Source organism: Cervus canadensis, chromosome 22 (assembly GCF_019320065.1).
Source record: "Cervus canadensis isolate Bull #8, Minnesota chromosome 22, ASM1932006v1, whole genome shotgun sequence".
In the NCBI taxonomy this organism is placed as follows: Eukaryota; Metazoa; Chordata; class Mammalia; order Artiodactyla; family Cervidae; genus Cervus; species Cervus canadensis.
In genome coordinates this window covers 53,780,622-53,804,820 of record NC_057407.1, presented here as the reverse complement: position 1 = coordinate 53,804,820, position 24,199 = coordinate 53,780,622, and the positions used below count along the sequence as shown (strand labels likewise).

General features: G+C 40.0%; 1 protein-coding gene across 2 annotated transcripts in view; it reads right to left on the bottom strand.

The window, feature by feature from the left end:
* Nucleotides 1–11,519: 11,519 nt before the first annotated feature.
* Nucleotides 11,520–24,199, bottom strand: part of GADL1 (glutamate decarboxylase like 1) — a 180,708-nt gene continuing 168,028 nt past the window's right edge. For both annotated transcript variants that reach the window (XM_043442939.1, XM_043442942.1), the window contains exon 15: nucleotides 11,520–13,344. In XM_043442939.1, coding sequence (XP_043298874.1) covers nucleotides 13,171–13,344 — 174 coding nt within the window. In that variant the 3' untranslated portion in view covers nucleotides 11,520–13,170. The remainder of the gene's footprint in view (nucleotides 13,345–24,199) is intronic.

The following is a 24,199-nucleotide window of genomic DNA, read 5'->3' as shown; positions in this document are numbered from 1 at the left end:
AAAACTACTAGAGCTAATTGAAGAATATAGCAAAGTTGCACGATATAAAATTAACACACAGAAATCCCTTGCATTCCTATACACTAACAATGAGAGAACAGAAAGAGAAATTAAGGAAACAATTCCATTTACCATTGCAACGAAAAGAATAAAATACTTAGGAATAAATCTACCTAAGAAACAAAAAATCTATATATAGAAAACTATAAAACACTGATGAAAGAAATCAAAGATAAAAAAAAAAAGAAATCAAAGATGACACAAATAGATGGAGAAATATACTGTGTTCATGGATTGGAAGAATCAATATGGTGAAAATGAGTATACTATCCAAAGCAATTTGTAGATTCAATGCAATCCCTATCAAGCTACCAACGGTATTTTTCAGAGAACTAGAACAAATAATTTCACAATTTGTATGGAAATACAAAAAACCTCGAATAGCCAAAGCAATCTTGAGAAAGAAGAATGGAACTGGAAGAATCAACCTGCCTGACTTCAGACTATACTACAAAGCCACAGTCATCAAGACAATATGGTACTGGCACAAAGACAGGAAAATAGATCAATGGAACAAAACAGAAAGCCCAGAGATAAATCCACGCACCTATGGACACCTTATCTTTGACAAGATAGACAAGGAGGCAAGAATATACAATGGAAAAAAGACAACCTCTTTAACAAGTGATGCTGGGAAAACTGGTCAACCACTTGTAAAAGAATGAAACTAGAACACTTTCTAACATCATACACAAAAATAAACTCAAAATGGATTAAAGATCTAAAGGTAAGACCAGAAGCTATAAAACTCCTAGAGGAAAACATAGGCAAAACACTCTCTGACATAAATCACAGCAGGATCCTCTATAACCCACCTCCCATAGTAATGAAAATAAAAGCAAAAGTAAACAAATGGGACCTAATTAAACTTAAAAGCTTTTGCACAATGAAGGAAACTATAAGCAAGGTGAAAAGACAGCCTTCATAATGGGAGAAAATAATAGCAAACGAAGCAACTGACAACTAATTAATCTCAAAAATATAGACACAGCTCCTGCAGCTCAATTCCAGAAAAATAAACAACCCAATCAAAAAATGGGCCAAAAAACTAAAAAGACATTTCTCCAAAGACATACAGATGGCTAACAAACACATGAAAAGATGCTCAACATCACTCATTATCAGAGAAATGCAAATCAAAACCACAATGAGGTACCATTTCATGCTGATCAGAATGGCTACTATCAAAAAGTCTACAAACAATAAATGCTGCAGAGGGTGTGGAGAAAAGGGAACCCTCTTACACTCTTGGTGGGAATGCAAACTAGTACAGCCACTATGGAGAACAGTGTGGAAATTCCTCAAAAAACTGGAAACAGAACTGCCATATGACCCAGCAATCCTGCTGCTGGGCATACACACTGAGGAAACCAGAATAGAAAGAGACACGTATACCCCAATGTTCATCACAGCACTGTTTACAATAGCCAGGACATGGAAGCAACCTAGATGTTCATTGGCAGACGAATGGATAAGAAAGCTGTGGTACATATACACAATGGAATATTACTCAGCTATTAAGAAGAATGCATTTGAATCAGTTCTAATGAGGTGGATGAAACTGGAGCCTATTATACAGAGTGAAGTAAGTCAGAAAGAAAAACACCGATACAGCACATTAACACATATATATGGAATTTAGAAAGATGGTAATGATGACCCTACATGTGAGATAGCAAAAGAGACACAGGTGTAAAGAACAGACTTTTGGACTCTGTGAAAGATGGCGAGGGTGGGATGACTTGAGAGAATAGCATTGAAACATGTATATTATCATATGTGAAACAGATCGCCAGTCCAGGTTCAATGCATGAGACAGGGCGCTCAGGGCTGGTGCACTGGGATGACCCTGAGGGATGGGATGGGGAGGGAGGTGGGAGGGGGGTTCAGGATGGGGAACACATGTACACCCATGGCTGATTCATGTGAATGTATGGCAAAAAACCACTACAATATTGTAAGGTAATTAGCCTCCAATTAAAATAAATTAAAAAAAAAAAGAATTTGCAATTTGGAGTCTGCAACCATGGCAAGCCACATGCAAGTCCCCTGCACAGCAAGGAGAGGAGAACTCTTTCAAAGGGGGAAAGGGGGAAGAGAAAGTGGGAGATATAATCTATTAGGTGTAGGATAGGCTCAAGGATACAACACAGGGAATGCAGTCAACATTCTGTAATAATTTTTAAAAAGCTATCTATACAAGCTATAATTTTAATTAAAAAATAAAAGAGAGAAAAGGCAGTTAAAGGAGCTATAATAAACAAGGAGTCCACTGGAGAAATTAAGATTTTTTAATAACTGTGGCTTTTTACTGGCTGAGTTTTGACAGGCTCTCATTGGTTGACTCCTTGCCAGGCATAAAGAAATAGTCTTCTTCTGGACTCTGCTATGGTCATAGGACGTGAGAGCTCACTCTTTTGGTCTTTTGGCTTTATTTTATTTTTTTGCTTTATTTTAATTGATGTTCTTGTTTATTAATGTTGATGGCTATCATCATCAGAATAAAGAGTCCAGATTCAAGACAGTAAATCAATAGGGCAACAGAGATCCTAAATGATACAACAGAACAGTTAGACTTAATTGATATCTTCAGGATATGATACTCAAGAAAGGCAGAATACCCATTCTTTTCAAGTGGAAACATTTTCAAAAAGCAAACATTCTCTAGGATTTTCTATGTGTAGGTTTCAAGCACAAAACAAACCTCAACAAATTTAAGGTTATAGAAAACATTTCAAGCATCTTTTCTGACCCACAATAGCATGATGCTAGTGCTCAACCACAGAAAAACAAGAAAAAATTTACATGGAAACTAAACAATATGCTACTAAAAACCAATGGGTCAACAATGATATAAAAGAGGAAATTTAAAAACATTAATACCTTGAGACAAAAGACAATGAAAACACAACCATACAAAATATATAGGATGCAACAAAAGCAGTTCTTACAGAGAAGTTTATAGTGATATGGGTCTCCTTTAAGAAACAAGAAAAATCTCAAGTACACTAACCTACCATCCAGAAGAATCAGAAAGAGAAGAACAAACAAAACCTAAAGTCAGAAGAAAGAAGGAGATAACAAAGATCAGAGAGGAAATAAAGAAAATACATATTGAAAAAGCAATAGAAGAAATAAAACTAAGAGATGGTTCTTTGAAAGGGTAAACAAAATCGACAAACCTCTGGCCAGGCTCGCCAAGAAGAAAAGAGATAAGATCCAAATAAACAAAATAGGAAATGAAAGAGGAGAAATGACAACTGATACCACAGGGAAAAAAAAAAGATCCATAAGAGAATACCATGAACAGTTACATGCCAACAAATTTGACAACCTAGAAGAAATGGACAATTTTCTAGACACATACAAGCCCACCAAAATTGAGTCAGGAATAAACAGATAACTTGAGTAGGTCAATCATTAGAAATGAAATAGAATCGATAATTAAAAAATAAATTTAAAAAACCCTCCCTTCAAATGAAAGTCCAGGACCACATGGCTTCACTGGGGAATTCTACCAAACATACAAAGAACTTACACTGATCCTTCTCAAACTCTTCCAAAAGACTGAAGATAAAAGAACACTCCCAAAGACATTCTATGAAGCCACCATCACCCTGACACCAAAATCAGACAGAGAAACCATGAAAAAGGAAAATACAAGCCAATATCTTTGTTGAATATAGACATAAGAATTCTCAATAAAATATTCAGTTCAGTTCAGTCGCTCAGTCATGTCCGACTCTTTGCGACCCCATGAATCGCAGCACGCCAGGCCTCCCTGTCCATCACCAACTCCCAGAGTTTACTCAAAGTCATGTCCATCGAGTCGGTGATGCCATCCAGTCACCTCAGAAGACATCCCCTTCTCCTCCTGCCCTCAATCCCTCCCACCATCAGGGTCTTTTCCAATGATTCAACTCTTCACATGAGGTGGCCAAAGTACTGGAGTTTCATCTTCAGCATCAGTCCTTCCAATGAATTAGCAGCACATAAAAAAGGTCATACACCACAACCAAGTTGGATTCATCCCAGCACCACAACGTTGGGTCAACATATGCAAACAATCTATGTGATACACAGTATCAACAAATGAAATGAGAAAAACCATATGATCAACTCCACAGATGCAGAAAAAGCACTTGACAAAATTCAACATCCATTCATGATAAAACCCTTGTGAAAATGGATATAGAGGGAACATTATCTCAACATAATAAAAGCCATTTATGACAAACCCACAGCCAATATAATACTCAATGATAATAAGCTGAAAGCCTTCCTACTGAAATGTGGAACAAGACAAGGATACCCACACTCACCACTTCTCTTCAACAGAGTATTGGAATTCTTAATCAGAGCAATCAGACAAGAAAAAGAAATAAAAGGTATTCAAATTCATAAGAAGTAAAATTGTTATTATACACAGATGACAAAATACTAGATAGAGAAAATCCTAAACACTCCACACAGAAACTACTAGAACTGATAAACAAATTCTTCAAGGTAGCAAGATATAAGATTAACATACACAAACTGATTTCATTTCTTTAACAATGAAACATCAAAAAGGGAATGTAAACAATCCCTTTTGAAACACATAAAACATACTTAGAAATAAACCGCACCAAGGTGATAAAAGACTTATATGCTGATAACTACAAAACATTAATAAAGAAAATTAAAGTTGATTCAAAGAAATGGAAACATATCCCATGCTCTTGGATTGGAAAAATTAATATTGTTAAAGTGGCAATAGTACCCAAAGCAGTCTGCAGATTTAATGTGATTCCTATCAAATTACCCATGACATTTTTCACAGAACTGAAACAAATAATCCTAAAATGTATATGGAACCATGAGAGATCCAGCATTGCCAAAGCAATCCTGAGGAAAAACAACAGAGCAGGAGGCCTAACCTCCCAGACTAAAGACAATACTATAAAGCTATAGTAATCAAAACAGTGTAGTATTGGCACAAACACAGACATACTGATCAACTGGCCAGAACAGAGACTTGAGAAAAAAAAACCACACCCCTGTGGTCAGTTAACCTTCAACAGAGGAGGCAAGAATATAAAATGGAAAAGATTGTCTCTGCAGCAGGTGGTTCTGGAAAAGCAGTACAGCTGCATGTAAATCAATGAGGTTAGAACACATCAAACACAAAAATAAACTCAAAACGGCATAACAACTGAAGCCTAAGGCACGACACCATAAAACTCCTAGAAGAGATCATAGGTGAAACATTCTCTGACAGAAATTGTACCAATGTTTTCTTAGGTCAGTCTCTCAAGGCAACAGAAAATTAAAACAAAAATAAACAAATAGGACCTAATCAAACTTAGAAGCTTTTGCAAAGCAAAGGAAACCATAAACAAAAACCCAACCTATGGAACAGGAGAAAATATTTGCAAACAATGTGACTCACAGGAGCTTAATTTCCAAAATATACAAACAGCTCATATAACTCAACAATAAAACAAAAAGCCCAATTGGAAAATGGGCATAAGACCTAAATAGACATTTCTCCAAAGACATACAGGCAGCCAACAGACACATGAAAAAGATGCTCAACATCACTAATTGTTACAGAAATGCAAATCAAAACTACACTGAGGTACTACCTCACACCAGTCAGAATGCCCATCATTAAAATGTCTACAAGTAACAAATGCTGGAGAGGGTGTGGACAAACAGGAATCCTCCTACACTGCTGGTGGGAATGTAAACTGGACCACTGTGGAGAACAATTTGGAGGTTCCTCAAGAAACTAAAAATAGAGTTGCCATATGATCCAACAATCCCACTCCTGGGCATATATCCAGATAAAACTATAATTCAAAAAGATACACGTTCACAGCAGCACTATTTTCAACAGCTGAGACATGAAAGCAACCTAAATGTCCCTTCAACAACTGGAAGGCTACAGAGGATATGGTACATATATACAATGGAATATTACTCAGCCATAAAAAAGAACAAAATAATACCATTTGCAGCAACACAGAAATGATCATACTAAGTCAAGTCAGTCAGAAAGAGAAAGACAAATAACATCTGATATCACTTACACATGGAACCTAAAATATGACACAAATGAGCCCTATGGATGTAGGGCTCACAGAAACAGAAACAGACTCACGGATGTAGAGAGCAGACCTGTGTTTGCCATGGGGGAGGGCTGGAGTGGGAGGCTGGGGTTAGCAGACATAAGCTTTTATACACAGGATGGATACACAACAAGGTCCCACTGTAGGGCACAGGGAACTACATTCAATCTCCTGTGATACACCGTAATGGAAAATAGGAACATAGAACAGTTTTCTCAGATAAGCCAGCCTACATTAATATGCAGGGGGAAACCATTCTCTTTCCTGCAGGAGCACATATACCAACCAGAACAAGTGACGTTTCAGTTTATAGCATGTGCTTTAAGAAGGTGATTTAAGGGCTTTCTCAAAGACATGAATTAGTTATTTTACATGTGTGTATCCAGAAGTTCCCTAAATAAAGAAGTTATATCCAAAGGCAAACTAGCGTACCTACCTGCCAACCCTCCTGCCATGATTATTTATAAGCCCCAGATATTACAGTTCAATTTTTTAATGCATAGAGATAGATAATTACAAATAGTGATACATGTATTTTGAGAAAAGTTATAGAGAGCTTATATTGGGGCAGACCCCCTTTTGGGTGGGTGGAAGGAAGGCAGAGAACATCCCTAAGAAACAAAGAATCAAGCTGAGATCTGAAATGTAGGCAGAAATTTTGCTGGGGGCTTGGGGGTGGGGGGCGGGCAGCATTGCAGGAAGAGGCAGGACCACATCCCAAGACTTTCAACAGCTGGTGTAAAGAGGAGCGGTGGGATCTGAAAACAGCCCAACTTCTGGCTCCCACCAGGGCAGAGACAGTGCAACACAACCTCTATGGGACTGGAAGGACACAGCGCCTTGGCAGCCACTTCCAGAAGTTGATCTTTATCCTGGGGATTAAAACCACTTGCCTTCGTATAGCTTAACTATCAGGACTGCAGTCACTTACATCAACATGGTTTAGTTTTGTCCCAGGAGACTTTCACTCAGAAAGTTCATGTTGTAAATCAGCGAGCCACTTTACTGTTTGCTTCAGAAAATGCCTGTCAACCCACTCATCCAGACAAACACCTGACTCATCTCTTCCACCAGGATAAGAGGGCTCAGCCTGCTTATCACACACAACAATTTATGTATCGAGACCTGTGCCAAGATGCTCCCCTCGCTGTGCCCACCAACCCCACACTATGTCCCAACCAGTTTGCTTTGACAGACCCACCTTCAGCCACCTGAGTGCACACATCTGAAGCCTGTAAACAGGCGTCTCCAGCCCCTGATCCCGAGACCCCACTGAGGCTCGTTCAGGGCAGTGTTGGCCCCTACTCAGTCGGGCTAATAAATTTTTAATTAGCATTCCTTGACCAAGAGCTTTCCTAAGGGTCTTTTGCAGAGTTTGTCGTTGTCAACCCTAATAGCAAACAAAGCGAGAGACAGGATCAGTCTGTGTTTTAATCTGGCTGTAGTATGGTGAGCAGATGGGACACAGTCCAGAATCAATGCATAGAGGCAGTAAGCAGGCTACAACTATAGTCCAGAGGAGAAGTGAGAAGAGTTTGGGATTTGGCCATGACAATGGGGCTGGGATAAGTGGATGGGCTGGAGACATGTTTTGCAGGTGAATCCAACAAGGTCTGCTAATAGGCTAGACAGTGGGGAAAGACAGAGACAGAGATATAAGGTGTCATTTATAAATGTTGATTTGCCAAACTAGATAGAAAACAATGTCCTTCACTGAGATGGAAACCTGGACTAAGGAACTTGTTTGAGGAGGGATGTGGGGTTGGGGATAGAAAACCTTGAGTCAGTTTTGAGTTTAGGTGAGACCACTGAGTGATGTTGTCAAGTAAGCATGTGCCCACGTAGACATGGAACTCACAAAGGTCTGGGAAGAAAGCAACAGCTGAATACTCAAAATATTCTCACCTCCACTGGGGTCCCAGTAAAAAAATTACTGTTTCAAACCAAAAGAACTGTTACCCTCCAACTTCAGTGGCAAAAACCAGACAGGAAAATTCCTATCTTCTGGTTTGAAAAATGGGACATGACAGTATGATATAATTATTCCCTCTTCAGTTCATTGCTCAGTTGTGTCTGACTCTTTGCAACCCCATGAACCGCAGCACGCCAGGCCTCCCTATCCATCAACAACTCCCGGAGTTTACTCAAACTCATGTCCATTGAGTCGGTGATGCCATCCAACCATCTCATCCTCTGTCGTCCCCTTCTCCTCCCACCTTCAATCTTTCCCAGTATCAGGGTCTTTTCCATTGAGTCAGTTCTTCACATCAAATGACCCTAGTATTGGAGTTTCAGCTTCAGCATCAGAAGGCAATAATGAAAATCCAGTTCTCGATGCTTTGTTTGCCTGGTGACTGTGGGACGTCAGGCAGAGTCAGGTGGCAAGATTAGTCCAGGGTGACCCTCTTCTGTCCATACATTTTCAGCAGCAAAGTGAAGACGTTTACAGCCTGGGCTCTGGGGAGAGGTTGACTTAGGCTTGACCCCACAGTCTACCACTCAGTAGTCTGATGATCTTGGGAGAATTTCTCACAGTTTGAATGCCAGTTTCCTCGAATGAAAAATGAAGATAAGACTCCACCTTGATGGAGTTTTGGGAGATGTGAATAAGACGTGCTAATGGACTCAGTAAATGTTAGTGACTGTCACCATCCTTGGTTTTCTGCATTAGAGGAGGCTCAAACTTGTGGAACTTGCCATGAGAAATACCACACCTGCAGGACTAATACAGTAAAGAAACAGAAAACCTGTATCATTTTCCTCCTTTCGGCTATGGCACCCCACATGCTCCCCCCACCCCACAGGCATTTATTTTAAGGGTCTTGGTGTCCAGTGCTTCCCTGGTTCAGCCTGATGGCCCCCAGAAGCTGCGACTTGTAAGTAATTTCTTGTATGTACCTGGTTGGCTGACGTACAGACAGCTCATATTGTATGTGACTTAACACCAGGCAGAGCTTCTCTTCCTACAGCCCTCATCCCAGGAGCTGGCAAGTCCTTTCTTAAAGTTGTCCAGGCCAAAGATAAGTAAAACTATTCTTGATTTCTGCCCCCTTTTTAAAATACTCAACTCCACTAGCCAAGCCTATGGACTCCACCTTTCAACACCTCCAGGAGTAGAGCGCTTTCCACCACTTCCCTCGCTACTCCTCTAGCATAAACGACCAGGATTCCTTGCTTGCACTATTGCAACTGCCCCCTATTTGAACTCCCTGAGTCCACCCCTGCCCACACACACCCTGTTCTTCAAAGAGTGGTCAGAGTGATCCTCTGAAAATATAAGCTGAATCACGTCAATACCCTGCTCAGGTGCTCCAATGCGGATCCGTCTGAGTCCCGCCTACACAGCCCAATGCCCTGACCCCCAGAGGCGTCCCTGACTCCTTTGCCCCATCCTGACTACCACTCACCCCACTGTTCCTGCCAATCCAGCCACACTGCCTTCACGCTGGTCCTCGGACGGACCACAAGTATGGCTCCTCAGCCTTCAGCTGACCAAGCCCTCCACCTGGAATACCCTGTCCCCAGATAGCCACAGGGCTCTCCCCACTTCCCTGACCTCTGTGCAGAGGTTCCCTCGTCAAAGAGGCTCTGCCTAGCAGACTTCTCTCCAGCAGCCAAGTCCATCCTCAGTGACACCACGCTCCACCCCCTCACTTTTTCTTAAAAATATACATTGCCACCTGCCTTGTATCAAAAAGCAGAGACATCACTTTGCTGACAAAGATCTGTATAGTCAAGAGCTATGGTTTTTCCAGTAGTTGTGTATGGATGTGAGAGCTGGACCATAGAGAAGGCTGAGTACCAAAGAGTTGATGCTTTCAAACTGTGGTGCTGGAGAAGACTCTTGAGTGCCCTGGACTGCAAGGAGATCAAACCAGTCCATTCTAAAGGAAATCAACCTTGAATATCTATTGGAAGGACTGATGCTGAAGCTGAAGCTTCAATACTTTGGCCACCTGATGTGAAGAGCTGACTCACTGGAAAAGACCCTGATGCTGGAAAAGATTGAGGGCAGGAGGAGAAGGGGACGACAGAGGATGAAGTGGTTGCATGGCATCACCGACTCAATGGACATGAGTTTGAGCAGGCTCCAGGAGACAGTGAAGGACAGGGAAGCCTGACGTGCTACAGTCTATGGGGTCACAAAGACTAGGACACAACTGAGTGACTGATCAGCAACAACAGCCTGTCTTGCTGACTGACTGCTCTTCACATGAAGGGACTTTTGTCTGCTTCCCTCACTGTGCATCCCCCCACACCTAGATAATGGCCTGGGACAGCAGGTCCACTAGCAATATGCTTAAAGGTCAAACGAATGACAATTAACCTTTCATCAAAAGGGCTTCCCTGGTAGCTCAGCTGGTAAAAACATCCACCTGCAATGCAGGAGACCCTGGTTCGATTCCTGGGTCAGGAAGATCTGCCGCAGAAGGGAACGGCTTCCCACTCTGGTATTCTGATCTACAGAATTCCATGGATTGTACATACCATGGGGTCACAAAGAGTCTGACATGACTGAGCGACGTTCACTTTCACTTTTATCAAAAAATGTTTCTTGATCATTCAGTCAAATATCTGATTGGGGGATGGTATGTCTGTATATTTTAAGGAGAAAGAAGTGGGATGTTTGAAGTACCTGGTAGCATCATTCTTCCCCACTGACCAAGAAACTGTCTCCTCACAAAAGAAGGCCTGACAGGAGTTGAACTGGGGCTGTGGGGTCTCCCACCGCCCGCCCAGATGAAGACAGACTGAATGACAGGCAAGCCCATACTGGTTATAACTGGTTTCTCTACTTCATGTAAGGTGTTAACTAAGAAACAGACCACTTCCAACCTGCTCTCAATTATTTAAGTAAAACACCAACAGAGTGTTATACAATGTATTGGCACCAAATAAACTAATTTACGAAAGAGAAACAGACTCAGAGACTTACATAGAAAACGAACTTAAGGTTACCAAAGGGGAAAGGTGGGGGAAGCAGAAATGAGGAGTTTGGGATTAACATACACACACTAATATACATACATACACACACATATATTTAAAAACAGATAATCAACTGTGCTCAACACTTTAATAACCTATATGGGAAAAGAATCCAAAAAAGATTATTTATATATACATATATAAAATGAAATCAAGCTGCTGAATCAATCAACCTACCACAAACAACACTGTAAATCAACTATACTCCAATATAAAATAAAAAAAGTTTTTAAAGATTTTAACACCTAAAAAATTGAAATGATTATGTATTGCTTACAAAATAAATAAATAACATATATTGGTATAATCCAGTGAAGAGGGAAGGATAGGAAAAGAAAAGCCAAACACACTGTATGCTCACATTGCTTTTTATTTCATTAAACCCAAATTATTGCAAACATCAGTTTCAGAACATTTTAGGGAGATGTTTAAACAAAAAGGCAACAAGAGATGTAATACACATACCACAGATTAAAGTAGTTCAGAGAAAGTTTAAAATATTCTTTGACTGATGGAGATACTGAGAAACCACACAGTCTGAAATGAAAATAGCGAATACAAGCAAATAGTACATATCTGCTTTTTAACTCTTCAAAATTTAAACGGTGCAGGTTAGCGAAAGCGTACGAAATGGGTACTGAAAACGCTAAGTCTAACGTCTGAACACTCGGTCACATGCCTTCCAAAGCGGAGCTCTAACCAGAGGCCTAACTGTACCCTGCTGGCCTCTGCTCCCATCTAATACCTGAACACTCTCAGTCCCTTGCCTTCCAGAGGGGAGCTCTAATTACAGTCATAATTGCACCTTGTTGACCTCTACTCCCACACCTCTGAATTCTGTTTATTTCTTAGTCAAAGGAAATTCTGCTAGAGATCTAGGACCAGGATTAGAGACAGAATTACTATTATCCACTCCCAGGATAAATGGTGGAGATGTTTGCCCCAAAAGACCTCTAATTCCCTGATTCTCTGCCCAATACAAACCCTTTAATAAGTGTACACTGCCATTTTAAAGCTTGCGAAAGGGAATGTCGTATAACCCTGGACTTCATTCTCATATTTCCTACAAGCAGAGAGCAAGATAAGAAAGGGGTCCCTCAAGCCAAGAGGCATCTAATTAGAGACATGTATACCTAACATGTACTACCAATTAATGACATGAATGATTTTGGGAAATGAATTAGGGACGTTGCTTTGATTAAAAGGCTATACTACAAAGTCTGTGTCTTTTATCCTTAGCTCTAATTCAGATACTTTACAATAGATAGTGGTTAATTTTAACTTTTGAGAGTAAACATTTAGCCTGCATAAGAGATACCTTTCCATAAAGTAAACATCTTATATATACTACAGTTTCTCTTTTAAAAACAGCTCTGCTACCCTTCTGATGCCCCTAAACGTTAGTGTTAAGAGGCCACAGCTGCATTTTCAGAGCCACTGAAGTATCAGATATCCCTTTGCGGGCAAACACATCAGAGTGAGTAGTACTCAGTTAATTCAAAGCTGCGTTGAACTGCTGGCTCTCAGATTTTACCTTGCCTAAGAAGCACCTGGAAGGCTCCGTGAAGTTCAGAGCACTCAGCTCCCCCACCCCCAGAGTTTCTGATTCAGTGGGTCTGGGGCAAGGCTGAGGCCAGGCATTTCTAACAGGATTCCAGGGCTGCTGGTCTCTGGGTCAGACCTTGTAAACCACTCGTCCACCTGCTAATCCAGGTGCTCTTTCAGGAGCCATGAGCCCAGAGCCCACGTGGTACTAAGCTCTCCGGGGCTCTGTCCCAGGGGTTGTCCGAGAGGAGACCCACCTCTCGCTACCTCCTATATTGCAGCAGTAGCCCCCTGGCAACTAGAGAGTCCTTAACACTACTTGCTTAGCATTTCGGTTTTGCTGGACAGGGATGGCGCATGTTTCCTACTCTCCCCAGAAGGGCTGCAGTCTGTGTGTCCCCGGATGCCCTGGACCCTTACCCTCAGGGCAGGACCCGCGCCTCTGGGGGACCCAAAGCCACAGCTACATGTCCCTCCCCAGGAGGTCTATCTCATCCAGCAGGAAGTCCATGTCCTCCCGGCTGACTTGAGGGCTGATCACGACCTGCCGGAAGAAGTTGACCTTCCCCCGGTGGGGCTGGTAGCCCAGCATGAGGCTCCCCTTCTTCATCATCCGCTCCTTAATGGCCGGGGCCACCTGCACGGGAGAGGAGGGAGACAGTGAAAGACCGGAACACTAACTGTCACGACTGCGTCGCACCCAGGCGCTGGCGGCTCACAGCGCGGCCACTGGTGTGGAAGCCACACGCACACAGCGAGGTTGGCATTAGTAACAACCAGCAGCTGAGAACTTCCAGCACATGAGTCAGGCACCTTAGATAGATGAATTCACTTAATCTTCACAGTAAGTCCACGCGAGAGATACTATTAACATGCCCTTTCTAGGTGAGGAAATTGAGGTGCATGGAGGTTAAATAAATAGCCTGAGGTCCTATGTTTAGTAAGGGGGAGAGCTGAGATTTAAAACCAGATAGTCCCACCCAAGTCCTTGCTCAGAACCTTAAATCACGATGCAACACTGTCGCATTAAAAACAAACCAGTGTCCGCAAGGGTCACACTTTCAAAGGTGTCAAATGTTACATACCAAATTTGTCAGAACTAAAAAATACATCAGTTTAGGGAACTCAAATAAAGATCAGTCAGAGATGGATAAAAATCACCCAAAATAACAGCCATGCCTTGACAGTCTACCAAGGAAAACACTAAAACAGGTGCTATGTGCAGTTCTATTTTGAAGACTACCAGTTTACTAGCTTATTCATAGGACATATTGGTTTATTAATAGTAAATAGAAACATTGTGTCCTTTATTAAGAGTGTACGGTTGGTAATAAAATAGGAGCTACATATTTGAAGGACTTCTGGTGAACACAGGGAGAACAGGCCATGAACGTCCAAAGGCACATATTTTTCTACTTCTCCAATTCCATTTTAACTCACAACTGCTGAGCGTGTCCTACGTGAATATGGGGAGAGAGACTGGAAGGAGTGTGTGTTCTCTCTTGTCAGGACGTGGGGTTAGCTGATAGACAGGGAGAAACACATACGTAGCTAAAGTCAGACGCAGTATGGTGTAAGATGCCTGAGGTGAGGGGCACGAACCTCCATTCCCAGGACGCTTCTCAGGGTGTGACCACCCCACCCCACCCCACCCAGCACCACGCTGGTTTCAACCACACCTATGATTTGTCAGGTACTTCCCTAAAGACAGGCCACACTGCTTCATCCAGCTCTCAACTTAGGGATCTGTTCAAAGCTTCTGGGAAGATCAATGCTTCAGACCTCTGGAGATCTATGTTGGACTCAACTAGAATCTTATCAATGGATGTCCAACGGTTCTTTTCCCTAAAGGATTTTTTCATCATGTGCTCATTTTAGAATCTAAATCTTGTAACACATGGACCATGACCTGCTTAAAACAGCAAAAGCAAAGACCTACTAAGCTCAGTCACACTGCCATTTCAGTGAAGGACTGAATGTGTCATATGGTATGAGGAACACAGAAAATACATGAGTTTTAACAAAAAGTGACTGTAGAGAAAGAAGATGAAGCCAGAGGTCATGTAAGTGAAAAAATACAGACCATCAGATTCTATAAATTTTGGGAAATATGTCAAAAATTTTATCTTGAACTTTTTAGAGATGAGGCAAACAGGTGAATTAGTATCACCTCCATCCTCTTTGCAAAACTTAGAGACAAAAGTCCAGTGGATTATGACGCTGGTAGGTAACTCTATGCATGTCCATTTGAAACCCTTCAGCTCTTAGTATCTATTTTCTTCCAAAGCTGTTTATGCAAGTACCATGTCTTATTAGACTATAAAATCTAGTGAAATAATACATAAGCAAATGAAAGTGAAGAAGTGTTTTCCATAAAAACTAAGTTGAATCCTTTGGAAAGACCAGATAAGGGGAAAGAGGGTACTGCCAAACATTACTGCTATCAAGTTAGGTCTGATGGAAGAACAATTAAAGCTTTACAACAAAGCTTTGAGAGTCCAGGCCAAGTCTGCACACAGCTGGCTGCGTAGGTGCTGAGCACGCTCTCCGTATAGACTCCTGAGCTGGAAATGACAGATGATTTCTGAAGAGTGCAGTTTATACAAGAACCGTAGATGCCCTCTGAGCATCAGACTTCTGCTCAAGACAAGTCTCATTGGCTTTTGGAAATCTTTACTTGATGGGAAAAAAAAAGTTCTATCAAAAGATGTAGAAATTGAAATGCACATAGATGTGTTTTAAGTTAAAATATTTAAGTTATGTATGCATCACATTTTTTCCCTAGGATTATTTGCTTTAACTTGATCAATCCTCGTTCCCTTAGGTAGGTAGGCTTCTAGTGCAGCTGGGGATGCGAATGTGCATGTATGGGCATGCATGTGTGTATTCATGTATGTGTATGCATGTGCACTTGTGTGTATGTGTGTACCCGTGGGTGTGCATGTGTTTGTATGCATTGTGTGCATGTGTGTGTGTGTGCGTGTGCATGCATAACCACATGTAATTTAAACTTCCAAGCCCCCTCTGTCATTTACAGCTCTTACAATCCTTCCTATTCAGTCACAGGGCAGTGCAGAACTGGGGGGCTGACTCAGGCTCACGCCAAAGGCACATTTGTTTCTAATTCCCAGACTGAGTGGGCTCTTGCCTGTAACTTGCAGGTGTGAGGTTTAGGTATGAGAAGGCATGACCACAGAGCCTGTGCTCACCAACCCCAGGAAGACCTGGTCCATGTGGACAAAGGTCTGCCCAGGAGAGGCATAGACTATCAGTTCTAGAGCTAACAGCTTGTGGTTCTGTAGATTTTTTATTTAAATAAAAATATCCCTTGTATTTACCTCCATCTTCCTCTAGGCACCCAGGGTATGACCTGCTCTGGCTTATAGCCAATTTTAAATTTCAAACAGGCATGTTCTTGGCTCAAACTTAATTTGCATTGTCTACTCCTATTTACTTTTCCTCTATTTTTCTTAACCAAATGATAACTCATGCCTTACCTTTGGAGAGCAGTAGAATTCTGATTCTGGCCCCTAATGTTATCAGGGGCTCACAGGAGACGCTTATCAGGTCTGCATTTCTTGTAAGCAAACCCAAAACACCTTCTAATGTGAGCAAGAAGATAAAACTAAGAGGGCCACTCGGATGTTTTAATGTAAAAATATTTTTGATCTTTAAATTCTTATTCTTTGCAAGACATAAAAATGTGCTTTCATGGGCAGAACACATGGCCCAAGGACCAAACTTCTGAGACAAATTCTGTCAAAGATGTTCAAAAATTATAAAGAAATGACTATCTCTGTGAGTCAGAGAACCAGCCTAGTAAGGGTTTGGCAGTAACAGCACACATCTTATCTTTGTACCCATGAATATAAGCTTAATTGCTATAGGTCAGGAGGGGAAAACTATCTTTGTTCATGAATAAAAAATGGAAAAAGTAAGCTGTAAGCAACACCAAGGCTGGTATTCATTAAACCTGCAACAAACTGAATGGGCGACAGTAGTACTGATTGTTACTGCTGTTGTGGGTGGTGGTACTGTTAAACATTTTACCAACTCTAAAACCTGAAGGTGCTTTCACATCTCATTCTCATGAACCCAAATTAAAAAAGAATCCACACTTTAGCAATTTAGAGACCAAGAATGTTCTCCTTAACAGCCAGCTTGTCACCTTTGAACTTAAAAAAGAAAAAAAAAACAAAAAAACACTTCCTATTCATAGAGCTTCAGTCATAATCCAGCACTGGGCAACTCGGAATATTCCCCTTTGCTGATCACAGCAGAGAAACAGTCCTAATCCGACAGGATGGAATATTCACAAGGGAAAAGAAAATATGCACAAACTAAATGTAAGCATTCGAATCTCGCCTCTAAATGGAGCACACACGGAGGAAAGCAATTTGGTTGGAATAAGATTGCTTTCCAGCTCTCAATTATCTTACTGCTGGTTTTCCTTCAAATTGTAAATCAAATTCTTTTCTCATGCCTCAGTGCACTTGTCCCTGCATCTTAAGTGGAGGAAGATCCTGACATTTCTATTTGGTTGCACAGGAACTTAATCGACACATTTCTGTAGGATTTCTGTCCTCCCCCCCCACCCCCACCCCTACCTTAAACTATGTTTCAGCAGTGATTTAGCCATTTAAATAGAATTCTGTTGTCACACCCCTGCCACATAAAGCAGCATCTGGTATTTAAAAGTTGTTTAAACCCAAGGGGAAAAAAAAAAAAGACAACTCTCTCCTTCTGGTCAAGCACAGTAATTTGATAGCAAATAACTGACCAGGTGTTACCACAGCCTTTTATTAAAATAAAATTGTCATGTCTGTAAAATGACATTTCTTCTTGAGAATGTGTAATTTATTTAATGTTAAGCAACACGTTTTTTTCCCAACATACAGTGTTTATTAGACTCTCTGTAAGGAAGTTCATTTTTTCCAGTCCGTTACAGACAGACATTTGTGAAATACAATAAAAGTGAATTACTAAATAAAAATGAAAAAAGACATAAAAACAACAAGGTCCTATTGTATAGCACAGGGAACTATACTTAATACCCTGTGATAAACCATAATAGAATATGAAAAATAACATATACATATAACTGAGTCATTTTGCTATATACCAGAAATTAACATTGTAAATCAACCATACTCCAATAAAATGAATTTTAAAAATTTTTAAAAGACACAAAAAGAAAAGTAAGAAGGTAAAAAGAAAAAAAAAGATAAAAATACAAGCTAAATTAGTTTTAAAAATCAACAGTAAAGTTATTGCTATTACAAAAGTTTCTGAACAGTTACTCTGGATTCCCATACTTTTCTTGTCTCAGACTGGTAACACCCAGCTCGCTGATCTGCAGGGGGCTAGAGACCACATTTTGAGGACTGAAGCTCTGTTTTACCTCCCTCAGTTCCTTAGGGGTGTACATCATTTTAGTTATGAATCTTGGTGTTTTTGCATACTTACTTCTGCATATTCACATAACCTCCATACCATTTTGAGACATGTTTCTGTTTTCCACTAAGCCACTGTGCTACAGCTTATCTAAATATGTCCCACTTGTTGAATCTTGGAGCTGCTCCAGTTTAAATGGCATTTCCATGAAACCATGAGCCTAACTGTGAAACCTCTAAATCAGTTCTTAAAAGTCTGGTTCAGAGATTATAAGAGTAAATGTCTCAAAAGCTTCTAGACTTCAGGATCTTTATACAACTTTCCCCATCATTTGCTATAGGAGTGAGATAGTCACATTTTCACCTGATAGACATGGGTTGTACAACACCCAGAGTGACTGAGAAGATAAGCCCGTGATGAAAGGAAGTGATCCTTTTCAGCAAATACAAGGGACGAAGACTACAGACATGTCTGCTGCGACTCTGAGACAGCAGCATCATTCCCAGCTTCTAATAAGTCTAGCGAGATCTGTGTTTGTTAAATTTCCCCCTGAATTGATGTTCTTCCGCCTCAATTTTAGAGCTGTTTTCTCAACTTCATTTTAATTAGATCTTCATTCGCTAATCTCCAAAGATTCTTTAAGGAGTAGGAGGCTAAACTCATAATAACTTGGAGTGGAAAGGTGGACTAAAAAATTGGAGAATAAATTCTAAGAGTTTTATTGTAATTGATACTTTAGGATTATCTTGTCTAAAAGAGAGCTAGTTATATTGAATGCAGAAAATTATCTACATTTTTTTCTATGAAAGTCACTTGAAAGAGTTTTTTATTTCTTTGTATTAATGTTTATATTAAATTTCACACATCTTTGGCCTCTTCTGTATTTCCCAGAACAGAGTTAATAGCCATGCCAAAGCCACTCATTACAACACAGGGTTAAGGAAATTAACACCAAGAAAACTTTATAGTGGGTGCTTATTCAGCTGCTATGTTGAATGTTAGCTGTTCTAGCTCTAGGGTGACAAGTTTTCTTTTTTTCTGTAAAATGCCAGACAGTAAATATTTGGGGCTTTGTAAAGTCATACACGCTCTGTTGCAAGCACTCCACTCTGCCACTGTATCATGAAAGCAGCCCTGGACAATATATAAACAAATGAGCATGGCTATTTAGGAACTTGATTTAGGGGCAATGAAATTTAATATCATATGATTTTCAAATGTCATGAAATAGTAATTGCTTTTCATTATTTTTCAACTTCTTAAAAATATTAAGCCATTTGTAGCTCCTACGCTGTACATAAAGAAGTGATAAGCTAGAGTTCGTTTTGGACATAATTTACTAATTCCCTGGTCAAAATGGAAAAAATGTATCATGATATGTAAAATCTATCCCTTATAAGGAAAAAGTGAATGAAAATTAGGTTCCCTGGGCTTCTTTCAGAAATTTTGAATTGAGCCAGGAAATGAAGAAGCTCTTCCTGGCCCTTTTTCTCCGGCAAAGCATTAACCCAGAGCCACAGACAGGTGGGCAGGGTGGCCACAGTTATTCTTGAACCATCATTAACAAGTAGCTTGCTTTATATTGTCTTCCCAAATCATCTGGGTTATGAACCTGAGGTGAGTTCTTCTGAGTAGGATATTAACATTTAGCTCATGAAAAGGGTTGGTACAAAATGTCCACACTTGATACCTGGTACCTAACACAAAAATGTTTACAAAACCTATAATAAGCTATATAACTCCTTTCCCCTTTAAGTCACTTTTTGGGTATAGTCTGGGGACATCCAAGATTTGCTGAGCAGACAGAGATGCAGTGCAGATCAAAGTTGGGGCCAGAATTCTAGTCCTGAGGAGAACTAGCATGACTAAACCATTCAGAGAGCTTGAGCGGGCTTTCCAGGTGCCTTCCTTCCGAGGTAAGTGCAGGCCAGCCCAGTGACGATCTAGGAGGCACACAGAGCATCCCCAGTGCACATAAGCCGAAGGCCAACCAGTCATTTGGGAAAAGCTACCCTGAAGAGATTCCCCAGGCAGTCCTGAATGCCCTGTTTTGCTGTTGATAGAAAATAAGATGTGAGAAAAGGAGTAGCTCCTGAATTTGTGCATGAATTTCTCAGAACTCTGTCTCCATAACTAAAGCATCATGATGGTCCTTACATGAGCCAGTAAATGGAAGGTTATCAGAACACCTATAACTGAATTATAGTCTAAACACAGATTTGCATCTCATTTTCCTCTCAGCATCTATTAAGAAATGAGATGTATTCTTCAGTGGAAAAGTGTTCCATCAATTTTTGATCATGAAAGAGCTCAAACATATAAACACTTTCTAAAACTTAAGTGAACATTTTTATCTTGATTTCTTCTGACTGTACACAAGAACTGGCTTTTCCACATTTTAAAATTTGTATGAAAACACAGAAGACTGCAAATAACCAAGGCTGTCCTGAGAAAGAAAAACACAGCTGGAGCTATCAGGCTCCCTGACTTCAGACTATACTACGGAGCTATAGTAATCAAAACAGAATGGAACTGGCTCCAAAACAGAAATACAGATCACTAGAACAGAATAGAGAGTCCAGAAATCAACCCATGGACCTATGATCTATTCATTTATGACAAAGTAGGCAAGAATACATAATGGACAAAAAAGTCTCTTTAATAAGTGATGTTAGGAAAATTGGACAACTATTGTAAAAGAAGGAAATTAGAACATTCTCTAACCATACAGAAAAACAAACTGCAAATGGATCAAAGACCTAAATTTAAGGTTATTTACATATTATTTACATACATTTACACTATAAAGCTCAGAAAAAAAATATAAACAGAACACTCTGTGACATAAATTGCAGCTGTATCATTTTTGATCCACCTCCTAGAGTAATGAAAATAAAAACAAAAATTTTAAAAAAAGAATGAGACTGGAGAACAGTATGGAGGTTACTTAATAAACTAACCATATGACACAGAAATCCTACTCCTGGGCATATATCTTGAGAAAACCACAATTCGAACATATTATGCACCCCTATGTTCACTGCCACACTATTTACAATGGCCAAGACATGGAAACAACTTAGATGTCCACCAGCAGATGAGTGGATAAAGATGTGGTGTATACTCACAATGGAATACTACTCAGCCACAGAAAACTGAAACGATGCCATCTGCAGCAACACGGATGGACCTAGAGGCTATTATACTAAGGCAGACAGAGAAAGACACATGTCTTATGATAGCACTTCTGTGTGGAATCTAAAAAATAATCCAGATGAATTTATTTACAAAAAACAAATTCATGGTTATCAAAAGGAAAAGGTCAGGGGGAGGCATAAATTAGGAGCTTGGGATTAAGATACATACTACTATACATAAAACAGATAACCAACAAGGACCTACCGGGTACTACTGTGTATAGCACAGGGAACTCAATATTCTGTAATAACCTATATGGGAAAGAATCTTAAAAAGAATATATGTGTGCGTGTGTGTGTGTGTGTGTGTGTGTGTGTGTGTGTGTGTGTGTGTGTGTGTGTGTGTGTGTGTGTGTGTGTGTGTGTGTATGTTTGTATAACTCAGTGGTTTTGCTATCACCTGAAACTAACACAACATTGCAAATCAACTATACACCAATAAAATTGAAAAAACATTTTCATTTTCATGGGTTTAACACATTTCTGCTGTTTGGATATATGTGAAATATTTATAAATGAACACTATTATAGCAGTGAAACTTTCAATCAAAGAAAAAAGAGAACTGGCTTTTCCTTTACACATGCAGTTCAAAACATATTGAAACGGATTTTGAATTAAAACTAAATATAAATTCTCCAGTTTGCAACCTCTATATTACACAGGGAAGTTGTTGCTAAATGAGCAGCTATTGAAAGAAAGCATTTCCTTACAATCTAAACATGCTACAGTCCAAAGGAGAAAGTGATTTTTCAGTCTTGTACAAAAAGTTCCTTGTGGTACTGGTTAGCTTTACATCTTTTAAATGGAGTAAAAGGAATCTCTTATCCATTACTAAAGTAATAGTTGCTACCTCACAATATAGAAACTGTTCCATTGTATTTCCAAGCACGCTGGAGTAATTTGCCCCAAATGTGATATTCTATATAGCATAGGCATTTGCCCTCCTAACATAGTTTGCTTTTGTCTATAAAGCTGTTCTGAGCTCACAACCTTAAACTGCAGAAATATTGTTTATGGCTGATCCCAAAAGCAGTTTCCACCTCCCCCCGACCCCCATCAAGGAAAAAAACAGTATCTGCCAGAACATTAATGCACTTCCACATTTCTAAGAGCGTTTCTGACTCAAAGGTGGAAAACCATGATATTATAGTGCTGGATACATGATCACGGGTCTACAAACTCTGTTCAAAGCTGGGTCTTCACTTTATTTTTCTTTATATCCCTCAAAAGCTAATGCAAATCCTTGCCAGGAAATAATGCTATACACTTGTCAAAACTCACAGAACTGCACACCTTAAAAGGTGAACTTTACCTAAAGCTTGTAAATTTAGAAATGAATAAATAATTAAGAGAGAGCACACAGATATGTGAGATGAGGCAAATAACTTCCGTTTCTGGTGCTCCAATCTCCTTACCTCTAGGCAGGAGATGATAATAATAGTACAGACCTTTTCCTAGGATTGATAAAATATGGAGTATGATATTGTGGGTGAAGTGCTTAATGCTGTGAACAGGCAGTCTGCAATGGAGATTAATATTCTCACTCAAGAAGAGTCTGGAAATACAAATAAAACCCACAATGGGGGTACCACCTCACAAGGGTCAGAATGGCCATCATCACAAAGTTTACAAACAATAAATGCTGGAGAGGGTGTGGAGAAAAGGGAACCCTCCTGCACAGCTGATGGGAATGTAAATTGGTACAGCCAATTGTGAAGAATAGTATGGAGATTTCTTAAGAAACTAAAACTAAAACTACCATATGATCCAGCAATCCCACTCTTGGGCATATATGCAGACAAAATTTTAATTCAAAATGATCCACACACTCCTTTGTTCAGAGCAGAACTATTCACAGTAGCCAAGACATGGAAACAACCTACATGTCCATCAGCAGATGAATGGATAAAGATGTGGAACATCTATACAACGGAACACCACTCAGTCATAAAAAGAATGAAATAACACCACTGCAGCAACATGGATGCAAGCAGAGATTATTATAGTAAGTGCAGTCAGAAAGAGAAAGACAAGTACCATGTGATATCACTTACATGGGGAATCTAAAATATGGCACCAATGAACTTACTTATGAAACAGAAACATGGACACAGATAACAGACTTGTGGCTGCCAAGGGGAGGGGCTGGGGAAGGAGGGAGTGGGAGGCTGAGGTCAGTAGATTTAAGCTTTTATATGTAGAACGGATAGAAAACAGGTCCTGCTGCATAGCACAAAGAACTATATTTAAAATTTTGTGATAAACCATAATGGAAATGAATATAAAAAGAACATACATGTATGTGTGTATATTATATATATATATATATATATAAAACTGAATCACTTTGCTGTACTGCAGAAATTAATAACACAGCATTGTAAATCAACTATACTTCAATAAAAAGATATTAAGACTCAGAAGAAAAAAAAAAGAGAGTCTAGAGAACAAAATCTGGAAAGGAAATGGAGCCTGAATCAGGATGTTTCTTTCTAGTTCTACCACGAGTTGCTTGTCCCAATGCAAACCACTTACATTCTCTGTAGGTTTGAAAGGTCATGCTGACCACCCTTACGTGCTGTAAAGGGCATTTTGGACATGGTGGTACTTGAAGCTTTTCTTCATGGTGGACAGTGGAGACTATTGGAAACTGTGGCCTGAGGCTTTCTGGAGGCTCTGCAGCACATAAGATCAAATGGACTTGAACAAGGAAGAACAAACCTGACTTTATGTTAGATCTGTCCCTTTTGCTTTAACCTTTGTGCTCTGTTGCTGGTGCTTACTCACAGTGACTCTGCACATTTTGTTACAGGATGTTGCCTACAGCCTGAAACATACAGGAGAGCCCATTCTCAAGATTCTGAACTTTAAGAATCTGTTCACATACAGAACACAGAATG